The 14,657-nt window shown below is 41.8% G+C and overlaps 1 protein-coding gene across 7 annotated transcripts in view; it reads right to left on the bottom strand.

The window, feature by feature from the left end:
* Positions 1–454: 454 nt before the first annotated feature.
* HECW2 (HECT, C2 and WW domain containing E3 ubiquitin protein ligase 2) overlaps positions 455–14,657 on the bottom strand; it is a 1,325,610-nt gene continuing 1,311,407 nt past the window's right edge. For all 7 annotated transcript variants that reach the window (XM_063934135.1, XM_063934134.1, XM_063934138.1 and 4 more), the window contains 4 exons: positions 9,375–9,489; positions 8,512–8,597; positions 5,560–5,672; positions 455–2,315 (listed from right to left, as the gene is read on the bottom strand). In XM_063934135.1, the coding sequence (XP_063790205.1) occupies positions 2,204–2,315; positions 5,560–5,672; positions 8,512–8,597; positions 9,375–9,489 (426 nt within the window). In that variant the 3' untranslated portion in view covers positions 455–2,203. The remainder of the gene's footprint in view (positions 2,316–5,559; positions 5,673–8,511; positions 8,598–9,374; positions 9,490–14,657) is intronic.

Below are 14,657 nucleotides of genomic sequence, written 5' to 3'. Positions count from 1 at the left end.
TGATAGACAAGACCTGCCTTATCATTTACAGTAATAGAATTTAAAGGTTAAATACTGGTGAAAATCCCTGTTACAGGTAAGAGAAAACTCAGATTGCCAGCCAAGCCCACAATAACCCCCCCCCCCCCCTCTATAACTTTATATATTACTTTATCAGTGCATTAAAAATCTGTCCCAGCAGATGAGGGTTACAGAACCAATTCCATTAAAGTCCATGGTACAGTAGCTGATTCAGTGTTGTGATCGATTCTAAAGTGTACTGTTGAAAGCACCTAACTCTTACACCAGACTGAACAACTTTAGTCCAGGCTACTGAATACAAAGAATAAGATAAAACAATGACTATAGCTAATTATTTTTTATTTAAGACACTATCTGACTTCCATAAAAAATAGGAGATACTTCGTTTTATATTTTAAAGAGAAAGTCTAATAAAAAACTTTATTATTGAAGGTGTAATACATACAAGCACATTTATGCTCTTATAGACATGAAAACGCGTGTTTGTAAATGTTCATTTAAAATATTCCATTGTAAATTGTACAATAGCCATATAAAAATAATCAAATGTGTTTTATTTTTCATAGTACTGCATGTAGGTGTCCGATTAAAACATCATATAACATCCATGCAGAATGAGCATTAAATACATAATGATACATCTAATCCATCCTCGGCTACAAAGGATACTGTTTATAAGTCGCTTTGGAGAACTCTAACAAATGCATGGTAGCGTTTTACGATGTCTGTTCCCATGATATGTAAAACTGTGTACAAACCAGAGTGAGCACTGCCACTGACTCTTACAATGTTTGACATAAATAAGAATCTCTGCTTGAAAAACTTAAAGTCAGGTATGTAAAGCATAAATTATACAGTGCTTCTACAGTGGGGGACTTGGCAACAAGTGTCAATCATTAACATACCCATAATGTATAAAGCATACTTGTTTTGCACACTTTCCACAGTCTATGCTGTGTACTTACACAAGCCAGGAGTATATGTAACAAAATAATGAATATGAAACAAGATAGTTCTAAGTTTTTGCTCATGTCGACAAAACATGATGCAACTGACATTTTCCTAGAATTAAATCCTACACAAAAATGCTGTATGAAAATGTTCATTTTGAAATAGTCTATATTAGGTTTATTATTTTCCCCTTTTCTCTTAATGATTCTGAAAATGTCGTAAAAAATAAATAAAACAAAAGATGGCTAGATCTACCGTATTTAAAAACACTTTTATCTCCAATAAGTAATAATTAATGGTAACAAGAAAAGATGCAGAACCAGGCGGTACACTAGATTATATAAGAAAAGGCACTCTGACTGCAGTTGCATTTTATTATGCCATTTCTGGATGTCACCTGGCCTTCTGTTCCTATCAGTAAAATGGAAGTGCTTCCAGGAGTCCTGTATTTATCTTTTAAATCCAATAGTTTAATAATATAGAAAAACAGTAATGGCCAGAACAGTAACAATCATGTTTAAAGAAAAACGAAGTGATTGCATCATAGATGCAAGAATAAATAAAATTCTTATTTTACAATACAATTCATTATAGTGCTGGAAAGTGTGTAATTGAAAACAGTATTGTCATACATATGTGTAGAAAGCAACAACATTTATGTGAATCTCAATATACATTAATATAGAGAATGTGCAGATTTTTTTTTGCATGTGTTAGATTAGATAAATCTGCTGCTAATTTCACTAAAAGAAACTGCAGATATAGTCATGCATAGGTTTTGACACGTTTATAGTATGTGATCATTTGACCCTTAATGTTTGTTCTCTGCTAGTGTAAGTAAAATGAAGATGCATACCATGCAAGCACCTCAACATTACTTCTAGAAATTGGAATGCATTGTATCATTGTAGAAGTTTATTATTTCTTTGAGATTGATTTGTTTATATTGTTTCTGCTCTGCTCGGACTACATGTAGGAAATGACAGCCAAATATCGTGTTGCCATTCTTCTATGCTTTGAAATAGTGTTTATCATTGCAGACTTCATTTTCTTGTACTCAACACATTCTTGATACGTTAGTGGCATCACAGACATCCTGCAGTATCACACTGTGGTTTTAGACACAATTGATTGGAAAAGTTCTGAATTAGTGTCATTTTGATGTTTTAGGTTCATTTCACAACATTGTGTTGCATGACAAAGATGTCTAAGTAGCCAAACCTAAAAAGAACTACTCAAGGCCAAATGTACTTGTTTCCTCAACGGCTGTCAAAAGCTTCTCAAAGAGCATTGAAAATGATGGATATGGTGGAAGATCAAGGCGATTAAAACATGTATGGGCTCTGTAAGAAAACAAAATGTAAGACTGCTGTAATAATTCATATATTCTGTTATAAAACAGTCACAAACATGCTGCCAATGCCTAAAAATTATTATTCACAATTTACACTGTAAGAACTTTTGGACATAATGCTACAGATTTTTATTTTGGAAGTTTGCTTTAGTGGCTGATTCTGCAAAGCAAAAAAAAAAGTAACTGTGCACCTGGGTAAAACCATGCTGCACTGTAGGTGGGGCAGATGTAAAACGTGCAGAGAGATTTAGTTTTGGGAGGGGCATGTCCAAACGCTAATCTGAATCGCAATGTAAAAATACAGCTGTCCAGTATTAGTGGGCTACATGCAAAAACAGCTAGCATTTACCCTGGTTTGTTCCAGATACAAAGATACTTGCTTTTATTGCTTTGATCCCAACTCAGAATCATCCCCATAGATACAATGATCCATATCCCAGGCATTCAAGGCATGTTCAGGTATATCTATGAGGTGATTCCCAGATCCTGCCAGAAACGCGAATCAGCGGCCATCGATGATCGGCGATCCATGTTACCATGTTAAAAATGGCCGATCTGACAATCCTGACCAGAACGAAATTGGGATTTTTAAACATGTTTAATATTCCCAATTCCCCGACCTGGCCGTCGGGGGTTTGGGGCATTGCCCCAATATATAGCAGATGTATGGGGGCCTTATGTAGCACATGCCCTGGAGATGCTGATGCAAGTCTAAAAGTAGTTAGACTTGGATGCATCCCTAGATATGCCTATTAGGAAGGTATCTGTTGTGGGTAAAGGAAGCCAGTGTAAAGAAACATGCCGATGATACCAGCAGCATTGTCTAGCGAGTTGCTACTGATTCGCTACTTGTGTACTGACCACTCTTTTTGTGGATAGGACATCTATAAAGATTACTTATTAGTCATTTTCATGGATTGCTGTATAAAATAAGATTTCAATCGGATGTACTAAATGGCGGATGTGGGTGTGTTTGTATTTCATTACACTTTACTGTATATTGTAAATCCTACAGTATTTCATACTTACCACTAACACTTTCTAGATGCATCTCTATGGTACCGTAGGGCTTAAGTGTTACACATTTGTACGCCTGACAAAATAATATTGATTTTTTTTGTAGGCCTGTCACAATCGTGACTCATTTTACTCAAATTCTAAGTATTGCCTAGCTACTCATCTGTCACCCCGCTCCTGACTCTGGCTCCACAGCAAGCATGTGCATCTGTCATTGTCCTGTACTGTAGGTCAGAATATCCGGCTTTGCAGGGTTTCTTGCCTGAAGAGTCTGCTCAGCATACAAGTTGCAATAACAGATTCATTTTGGATCACCTATGCAATCCTATGTGCAGTTCCTGATAATGGGGAAACTGTACATGCGCAGGACCTGTTCAGCGCATTTGCTGAAGGGTCCTGGCCAGTGCCGTTTCTAGCGGCGTGCGAGCCGTGCAACCGCATGGGGCGCCCGCCGCGGCACTTTGTGTTTCCTTATCTCCTCTCTTCCCTCTTCCCGAGCGCTCCTGCTCGGTGGGCGGAGTTTCGCGGAATGACGCATTTGCGTCGTGACATCACGACGCAAACGCGTCATTCCGCGAAACCCCGCCCCCCGAGCAGGAGCGCTCGGGAAGAGGGAGGAGAGGAGATAAGCCTGGAAGGAGGAGGCGGCCGGCGCGAGGGACGTGAGGCGGCCGGACCCGAAGAGCGGGAAGATGTAAGTATTATCTCTATCTCTCTCTCTCCCCCTTCCTTCCCCCCCCACTTGACACCTGCCTGCCGCACTGTGTAAAATGGGAATACCTTCCTGCAGCACTGTGTAAAATGGGGATACCTGCCTGCCGCACTGTGTAAAATGGGGATACCTGCCTGCCGCAATGTGTAAAATGGGGACACCTGCCTGCCGTACTGTGTAAAATGGGGACACCTGCCTGCTGTACTGTGTAAAATGGGGGCACCTGCCTGCGTACTGTGTAAAATGGGGATATCTGCCTGCCGCACTTTGTAAATGGGGACACCTGCCTGCCGTACTGTGTAAAATGGGGATACCTGCCTGCCGCACTTTGTAAAATGGGGACACCTGCCTGCTGTACTGTGTAAAATGGGGACACCTGCCTGCCGTACTGTGTAAAATGGGGATACCTGCCTGCCGCACTTTGTAAAATGGGGACACCTGCCTGCCGCACTGTGTAAAATGGGGGCACCTGCCTGCGTACTGTGTAAAATGGGGATATCTGCCTGCCGTACTGTGTAAAATGGGGATACCTGCCTGCCGCACTGTGTAAAATGGGGATACCTGCCTGCCGCGCTTTGTAAAATGGGGACACCTGCCTGCCGCGCTGTGTAAAATGGGGACACCTGCCTGCCGCGCTGTGTAAAATTGGGACACCTGCCTGCCGCGCTGTGTAAAATTGGGACACCTGCCTGCCGCGCTATGTAAAATGGGGACACCTGCCTGCCGTGCTGTGTAAAATGGGGACACCTGCCTGCCGCGCTGTGTAAAATGGGGACAATTGCCTGCTGTAATGTGTAAAATGGGGACTTTTTTATTTTTTTCCCCCTGTGGTGGGCGTGATGATATCAGATGAGGCCACACCCACTTTAATGAGACCACACCCATTTTATTCAGGCCACACACCCTTGTCGGGAGCGCGCGCCTTCCGCACGTGCATGCTCTTTCTTTTTATAGCAATGGGGGGGCGCATTTTGAAATCTCGCACTGGGAGCCAAATTGTCTAGAAACGGCCCTGGGTCCTGCGCTCGCAGCGCAGATATGCGAACGACTCTGCCTGATTGATAGGCAGAGGCGTTCACTGCGTGTCGCCCCTGTTTTCCGGGAGTGGCGAGGACAAGGACTGCATCATGAGACGCAGTGTCCTTGGCCCCACAAGCTACACTGCAATGGCAAGGCTGAGCAAGCTGAAGCTTACGCCGCCTCCCATCGCAGATAAACGTTGCGACCAGGGCCCCTGAAGAAAACCACTCTGTGCTGGTTGAAACAGCTGTCGGGCTGCAGCTGTCGGTCTATATGCAGTGGAATCTTTATGAAGATTAAATAATAATTTTTCTCTTATGTCCTAGGGGATACTGGAAATCCATTTAGTACAATGGGGTATAGGTGGGTTCATTAGGAGCCATGGGCACTATAGAAGTTTGATTGTGACAATGATTTAGTGCTTTGTAGTCATTGACAAAACAATCATACACAAGAGCATCACCCACACCAGCAACTTGTTTACCTGGGTAAAGCAGTGATTTTTCCCCACTTTTCTACGCAGAATCGTCTTGGCCCATTGCTGCCTCTCAAAGAAGCAAAGCCTTCGTATGGTATGCTGGAAGTGCCAGTAACAAACTGTCAAAACATATAAAAATATTAACAATTTCCAAGAAATGGGCATCAACAAAAATATATTTATTCCCAACTACCCAAATAGTACAACAGCATGGGCTCAGGAGAACACCCATCTCCCTCGTGCATCTCGTTAATTCTCCTTATTTCTTAAAAAAGAAATGCTTGTAAAATAGTATAGAATGCTCATACCTGTAAAAGAAATGTGGTTAATTATTATAATGTGTACAGCTATTTTAAGAAATTATTCAGATTGGTGGTATTCTGTATTTTTGCGGAGTATGGAGGGTTCCGTTGTAATGTCCAGGTAAGTTGGTGCTTTACTTTGCACTTGGTCCAGAATCTGTCCCTACCTTCCGTGAGCCGCTGACCGTGGCTCACTATTGTTTTCCCAGCTCTGGTCCCCATCCTGCGGTTGTCGGCGTCCGTTGGCCACACCACCCTGTAAATGAGGGTGGCTCCTCCCAGTAATCAGGAAAACCAATTTAGTCACATATATAAGGTCTAGGAGGGGATACAGCCACACATGCCTTGACAAAGATCAGTGGACTGATCGAAACGCATTGGATGAGGAAAGGGGGTGAAGCGGCTGACTGACCAGATGAGGAGGAAACGGGGTGCCCATCTTTGGAGTGGATTCTTCCCCGGGGATATGTAACATCCATAGAATCTCCTATGTGCACTTCTTTAATCTGGATTCTGGTAGGAAGCCACCCTCATAAGTTTGGATTGTAACATCAGAGAATGTATATTGTCCTTTTATGAAGAAACTGACACATTTTTTTATTGTGCTTCTTTTATTAAATGTATTTTTTTATGTCCATTGGATCAATTTCTCCTTATTGGAATAATAGAGAATGTTTATATGAGATACACATTTCGTGAACATATTGCACTAGAACATCTTTGTGTTTTTTGTACATGTACCACCATCTGGACATATTTTATAACATTCATGTGCAAGACATATTTCTTGTGAAGACCTTTTTATAGTGATTGGATGCGTTGGCTTTCAGCTAAGTAGAGCCCTTATCCATAATCATTGTTGAAATTGTTGTAAGGGAAGGGTGTTCTATATATAAAAGTGCTATTGTAAATTGTGGGGTAAGGATAATACCCATTTGAACACCCATCCCCTTTTTGCTGCTTCTGTGCGCAAACACGGCAGATGCAGAAATGATCTTTTCAAAGCTATGGCCACCTGCATGCATATGCCCCCCAGGCTAAAAGTAGCCAGCCCCTGCCGCCTAATCTCTCTCCCCAATGTCTCCCTCTCCCTTCCTGGAGCCGCGTGTCACTTTATGAAGCTGGCGCGCAAGTAAGAGTTCCGGATCATGGCGAGCTAGTTCTACGACTACTGTCCCACTGTCACCAATGTGGATGCCCAACGTGCCCGCTCTGTCTAGCCCCTCCAAACACAATCCTAGATCGATAGGGTTCACAACAGGGCACAATTGCACAAGTCGGGTGTCACATTTTCATGTGCTATGGGGAATTAATATTAAAAATACCCTTTAACCCTGCATCATTATACAGTATCTGGAGGACATACCCAGCCGCAGCTGTGCTAGCTTGTGGGATGTATGGAGAAGCATCCGTCTTCCTGGAGAGCCACAGAGTCTTCCTGTACCCAGACTGCAAGGGTGCTAAATGTCCTGCTACTGCACTGCTTATATCACATTCATTTTTTATAGAAACTTTAAGAGAAATGTTCTGCCCTTTAATTGGCATCAAATTATATCCTGTTACCCAGCCACTGCAAACCTTGCTGCTATGCCAACTAATAATATGATTTGGATTTCATGGTAACGGAAAGGTTACATAAGTAACTGAAACATATTACTTATAGATTATTGGATATATTCACTTGTAAACCCTACAACCATATGCCTTACAGATGTGTCCTCATGCATCTTGCCTCAATGCACCATGCAGCTGGAGATGCCTGGCGCGGGAGAGCTGACAGGTCCTGTGCAACTCCGTTAGCGCTGGGTGTCTTTTTTGCACAAAAATGCGTTTTATTTGCATCGCTGTGGGAATAGGACGCACAAGCAGACTCTGCTGGATAAAATATGTGGCATGCCTATATTCTGTGTGCGACCACGCCTGTATCTGCATACGAAATGCTATGTTACAGTGTTTTGCGATTAAGACGCATTTTAATGGAAAAAGTTGCACAAAAAGATGCTTGACTCTTCCAAGTTACACCACGGTATGACGTAACTACAAGGGGTGTTTAATGTGCAAGGAGTAATGTGTAAGGAGCTACATGTAAGTGGACACATCTGTATGTCAGCGCTATTGCCACCATCATGTCTGGGGCGCAACTGTTGCATGTGAGCACCATGGGCAGATGCTACAATACATGCAAATCTGCCCATAGGCAAGTGTGTGTATACAGTAGGTGCACTTCATAAATCCATATATACATACTTACATATGTTCTCAAGCTTGCAGTTACTACATACTGATGCAACCAGCCTTCAGGGGATCCAGTCGCCATGTCGACAGTCACATTGTCAACACCAGAATGTCTGCAGTTTTGAAGTCATCATTGTTGAAATGTCAACATGGAACATGTCAGCATCTGCACAATGTTGACATGTGAAATGTTGATATTCTGCAGAATGCCGCCATTAGGGTTAGGTTGTTGTGGGAGGGCTAGAGTTAGGTTTAGGATTACGGCTAGAGACAGGCGTTAACATACTGGAACACAGCATCACCTGACACCGCCAGACCTGGAAGACATGCCTGTACCACTAGAGCTGAATGGACATTATCATGTTGACAAAACATACTGAACCCTTCAGAAAGTATTACATGGCATACAGGATGTTATTACCTGCAGTAAACGGAGACGCTGTTCATTGTTAAACCTCTCAACAGCAGCCCAGAACCATCTGATAACAATGTGATTATCATGGTAACCTAAGCACAATAAATAAATAAATTAGTTAACACTTCGATTAATAGATATTAGTACCACGGTGCATCATTGTGCTAAATAGTAAAAATAAAACTTTAATCACATATAGAATTAAAATAGAACATTAATCATGCCTTATTGTATTCTTTAACCACAGGCACAACTTTGGGATTGGCATTGGTGCTCGCTGGAGAAACATTGGGGGTGATTCCGAGTTGTTCGCTCGCAAGCTGCTTTTAGCAGCATTGCACACGCTAAGCCGCCGCCTACTGGGAGTGAATCTTAGCTTCTCAAAATTACGAACGAAAGATTCACAATATTGCGAAAAGACTTCTCTGTGCAGTTTCTGAGTAGCTCGAGACTTACTCTTCCAGTGCGATCAGTTCAGTGCTTGTCGTTCCTGGTTTGACGTCACAAACACACCCAGCGTTCGCCCAGACACTCCTCCGTTTCTCCAGCCACTCCCGCGTTTTTCCCAGAAACGGTAGCGTTTTTCAAACACTCCCATAAAACGGCCAGTTTCCGCCCAGAAACACCCACTTCCTGTCAATCACCTTACGATCACCAGAACGAAGAAAAAACCTTGTAATGCCGTGAGTAAAATTCCTAACTGCATAGCAAATTTACTTGGCGCAATCGCAGTGCGAACATTGCGCATGCGCAATAAGCGGAATGTCGCTGTGATGCGAAGAAAATTACCAAGCGAACTACTCGGAATGACCACCATTATTGCAGTATAGTTGCAGATCTATTTTAAACACCATTGGAAACCCCTTTACCTCCTCTATACTCTGTGTTGTTTCTCCAATCTCCCAAATCAATCTCTGCTGTTCCAGCAATCACTAGCTCTAGCTCCCTGGCATCAAACACAGATACCAGGCGAGCGTCTACCACCTGGAGAGGGAAGAAAACAAAAACCTTTCAAACACTTTTAGTAAGAAAAGTAAACCAAAAAATAATACATACCCATGTATATGTACATTACACTCTCACACTCACATACATACTCTTTCACACACAGGGTTTATGTTTTTCTTTATTTTTATGATTTATTTTCCATTTTAATATTGGGTTCAGAGGGCCTAATTCAAGGTTGATTGCAAAACAACATTTTCCTTTAATGGGCAAAACCATGTGCACTGCAAGTGGAGCAGATATAACATGTGCAGAGAGAGTTCGATTTGGGTGGGTTATATTGTTTCTGTGCAGGGTAAATACTGGCTGCTTTATTTTTACACTGCAATTTAGATTTCAGTTTGAACACACCACACCCAAATCTAAGGGGGCATACACACAGGGCGACTTGTGCTGTGTGCTAAGCGATGTAGGTCAGCACAGATCCAGAGCCGGCCCTAGGCATAGGCAAACTAGGCAAATACCTAGGGCATTTGGCATGCCTAGGGGCACAATTAGCTTCTGCTGATTAAAATGATATGCAGCATGCCTATATTCTGTGTGTGACTGTAGCTGTATCTGCATACAAAATGCTATGTTACATTGTATTCCTGGAAATCACTGTAACATAACATTTCATATGCAGATACAGCCACAGTCACACACAGAATATAGGCATGCCACATATCATATTTAATCAGCAGAAGCTGATTGTGCATCCTATTCACACAGTAATGCAAATAAAAGGTGCCCAACATTAGTAGAGCTGGCCGGGAGCTGCCAGCTGACTCACGCCAGGCAGCTCCTGCTGCATGGCGTACTGAGGCAAGATGTATAAGGACACATCGGTGTGCAAGCAGAGGTCACAGTGTTAGGGGCAGTGTGAGTGTTGTGTGCGGTGGGGGGGGGGGGGGGGGTTGGATGTGCAATAGTGTCTGGCATATGTGTAAGGGGCATTATGTGTGTCAGGTGTATAAATGCATTAATAATGTGTGGCATATGTGTAAGGGGCACTATGTGTGTCATTATGTGTATAAGTGCACTAATAATGTGCAGCATATGTGTAAGGTGCACTATGTGTGTCTTTATGTGTATAAGGGAATTAATAATATGTGGCATATGTGTAAGGGACATTATGTTGTAAGGGCATTAATAAAGGTTTGCATAATGTCTAAGGCGCATTATGTTTATAAGGACATTAATAATGTGTGTCATATGTGTATGGGGCATCACTGTGTGGTATTATGTCTATAAAGGCATTACTAATGTGTGGCATTATGTGTATAAGGTGCTCTACTGTGGCGTAACGTATAGAAAGGGTACTACTGTATGGTCTAATGTGAATAAAGAGTAATATGGCGTGGCGTAATGTGAATAAGGAGCAATTCAGTGTGGTGTAATGTGGATAAGGGGCACTACTGTAAGGCGTAATGTATATAAGGTAAAGTGGTACTATTGTGTGATGTAACGTGAATAAGGAACACTATTGCATGATATATTGTGAATAAAGTTGCACTATTGTGTGGTGTAATTTGAATTTGGGGTACTATTGTGTGGCCCTGCACCTTCCCAGCAAAAACAGGCCCCTTTTTGGGCTGTGTGCTGAATGTGCACACTGTTCCTATTTAAAATCTAGGGGGTAGGAGCCCCAAAATGAGGACTGCTATGGGTGAGGGGTGATGGTGCCTGGAAAGGGGTGCAGGGTCAGAGGTGGAACTAGCAGTGGTGCTAGGCACCAGCCAAAATCTTGCCTAGGGCATCATATTGTTTAGGGCCAGCTCTGCACAGATCGCTCAGCACACATCGCTATACACACAGCTGTCAGGTTCGGTTTTGCTTGTGTCCCCGGAGGGGGCGCTAGTGGGTCAGTGGAGGTAGGACGGAAGAAGTGAGGAGGCTGGATTGGGTTTCTGCGCATCAGCGCAATGGTGTTTATTTAACATAAAAGTTCACACAATAAGGAAGCAGAATAACGTGCAGGAATAAACAAATAAAAGTATGCAATGGGAATGGTGCAGCTTGGAAGCTGAGAGTCTATGGAGGAAATGGTAATGATGGATAAGTTCACTGGTGTGAGAACCAGAATGGTTTAAAACGTGGAGCCAGCAGAGATGGTATTAAATGTGTAGCAAACCTGGTAGCAGATGCAGGAGACTCAGGTGGAAGTTCACAGAGCAGTTCGTTAAGCTCAGGCAGCTAGCAAGCTGCTTCACAGGTGAGGTGATGGAATGCACCTGGAGAGAGTCTCTACTGCAGAGGCTGAAGTACACTGCGGTTGTAGTTAGGTGTGGAGCCAAATACAGATGCAGGGGTTGCTGATGCTTGTAGTTCCACGGAGATGTAGGAAGGTAACCAGGAACACGGAGGAACAGGTAGGTAACCAGGAACACGGAGGATCCAGGAAGGTAACCAGGAACACGGAGGAATCCAGGCACATGGGTCGCAGGAGTGACACAAAGTTCAGGACAACCACAGGCTCACCCTGCAGCTCCAGATATACCCCCTGGTGTGCAGACATTGGTTGGAGTGGGAAAAGGAGGTGCGGCCAAGCTCCGGATTGGCCGCCGTACTCTGACCGATGGAGACTGTCATGGCGGCGCCCATGCCGCGGCCCAGCGGGAACGCGGCGCGCTCACACGCCCGCTGTTACAGGAGCGTTCCTAGGTGTTGCCTTATAGGTAATTGTCTGCACTTAGTCTAATATTAGGGCAATAGATGTTGTCTGAATCAAAATATAATTCATTATAAATAGGCGATGTTACCATAGTGGACAGTATAGTGGATATATATAGTAAGGAATAGATATGAAATAAGTTTGAATGTATGAGGTAATGTTTAGCTGATTTAAGAAATTAGGTTTGTGTATGTGTTTATATAGATATACTGTATATTTGTGTTTTACTGCAAGATGGTACAACATAGTGTAGGGAACAGGTTTATTCTGCTCTAGCCATAAATAAGCTAAAGAGAGGTCACAGTAAGATCAAGAGTCATTGTAGAGAAAAGGTATTAGGCCATAAATGATAATAGGTATGTGACAGAGCTCTGTTGGTCATTGGAATTCACAGGTGTGCTTACAGTAGATCAGAATCTACTGGTTTGTCTATTGTCCAGTGAAGGTTAAAAGCTAGGGAGTATAAATTAACTACTATGAAAAGAGATCACATCCATTGATAAAACATTGTGTAACCGACCCCAGGAAAACTTGTCAATACAACAGAACTTTGGATGAAAAGACATTCCAGATTTTACAATACTATACTTGCTTAAGGCAGTGTGGACACCACACTTTTATGACACCATGCCTCCGTGAACAGGACACGACAGCCCAGTTCAATGTTTGTTTTATTACACCTTGGAATCTGACAAACCTATAATTACCTATTCCATTGGAAACTATGAGAATATGATAGTTTGAATTGGTAAAATATGAGATAAAAGGACCAGACTTGTAGTTAGGAGTTAGAAGGAAGAGGGAGAGGGAGAAGAAGAAGGAGAAGGAAGGAAGTCAGTCAGGAGGAGAAGTCATGGAGAACATGCAGAAGGAATGATTCTTGGGATGGCAATCTTTAACTTGCAAGTATAAATATGATAATAATTGAAACTGTTTGTGAAACTTATGTCATGTTGTTTTATGTTATGTAACGAAGGAAACATAGCATAGCTTAATATAATTATAATTAGTATATATATCACTACTGTGTATATCTTATTCTGTACGATTTGATCTGCCTGTAAATAAAGAATCATATAAAAAGAGCGGTAATATTCAAGCTTGAACTCTCTTTAAGGAATCTTAACTTCATAATTTCATAAGTCATATATATATATATATAAGGACTGCATATATTTATCAGCCAATTAATTTGTAAGCCTGACATAATATATTTGCAGATATATATGATAACGCATATTAATTTAAATATATCCATATATTAATAACCATATATGTTATATTAAATATTAATATTCATAAATAAGATTCCATAAATCAATATTGGCGACCACGAATTGGACTTGTTATTACTGAATCTGATTATCTGATTTATAATATTTATGAGGAGTAGCAAATGCTATAAGCTGGCTACCAAATCTGCAGAATCACGGTGGGGATGTATCTATGAAAATTTATTACCATTGTGTAATGTCAATTTTGTATTCTGTATAACCTAGGATAAATGTGTTAGTGCAATATACGTTATTTTAACTAACATAATATCTATTAGGAAGCAGCACCAATGGCTATAAGCCTGCTGGCAAAGTACAAGATCACAGTGGAATAGGTTACAAATGAGAATAAAGAATTTAAAGGCCTAGAGTAGAAAATGTGCACAGTGGAAATGAGTATTTCCAAATAAATGAATAAATGTACCAGGTATTAGAGTTTAACCTTAAGACACCGGTCAATCTTAAGGAGAGGATACCTTCAGTACTAAAAACAAAGAATATAAAAATTTAGCATTGTAAATGATTGCAATGTTAAAAATGCAAAAGTTTTCTGTAGCATTAAGAAAAATGCGCAGAACTGCGGCTTTAGAAGCCAAACAGAAATGTAAAGAAGAATCAGGTTCGCGTCTTCGTAAGGCGTGCCTGACCATTAATGCAAAAATGCATTCATTATTTAAGTCCCTTAAACAGAAAAATAAACAGAAAAAGTTTGGGGCAGAAGCAAAAAGCCTGGCAGATTGTAAGCAAACTGTCATGACCTCTCAGGAGGAGATAAAAGAAAGTACAAGGGAGAACATTGTAGATGTAGGTGAGACTCAGGACAGCATTGTCCATGTGCAGCACACAGAGTCTGCTATGGTCACACAGACCACCAGCAGAACAGCCTCTGTGGTAAAGGAAGAAAGTAGCAATGTGCCGGATGTGTCTATCATCAGACAGCACATTAATGTAAAGGAGGTAGCAGCAATAGGAGATGTCCCCTATACTGTTTCTACTAAAGGGGAAGATTATTGTAACTCAGATTATGAGTATTCTGCTGAATACACTCTCAGAGTTCCCAATGTAAATGAAGAATTTGTTATGCCCTTAGGCAAAGGTGAATTGTCAGCAGATTTAAACACTGATAGCAGCAGTACAGTGCACACAGGGGTGGAGAAGTTCCCCATGGTGAAAACTCCCATGGCAACCAGAGTTGCAAACCTTGAAATGTATTTACCTGG

This window comes from Pseudophryne corroboree, chromosome 7 (assembly GCF_028390025.1).
Source record: "Pseudophryne corroboree isolate aPseCor3 chromosome 7, aPseCor3.hap2, whole genome shotgun sequence".
NCBI classification, from domain to species: domain Eukaryota; kingdom Metazoa; phylum Chordata; class Amphibia; order Anura; family Myobatrachidae; genus Pseudophryne; species Pseudophryne corroboree.
This window is presented reverse-complemented; position numbering and strand designations above follow the sequence as displayed.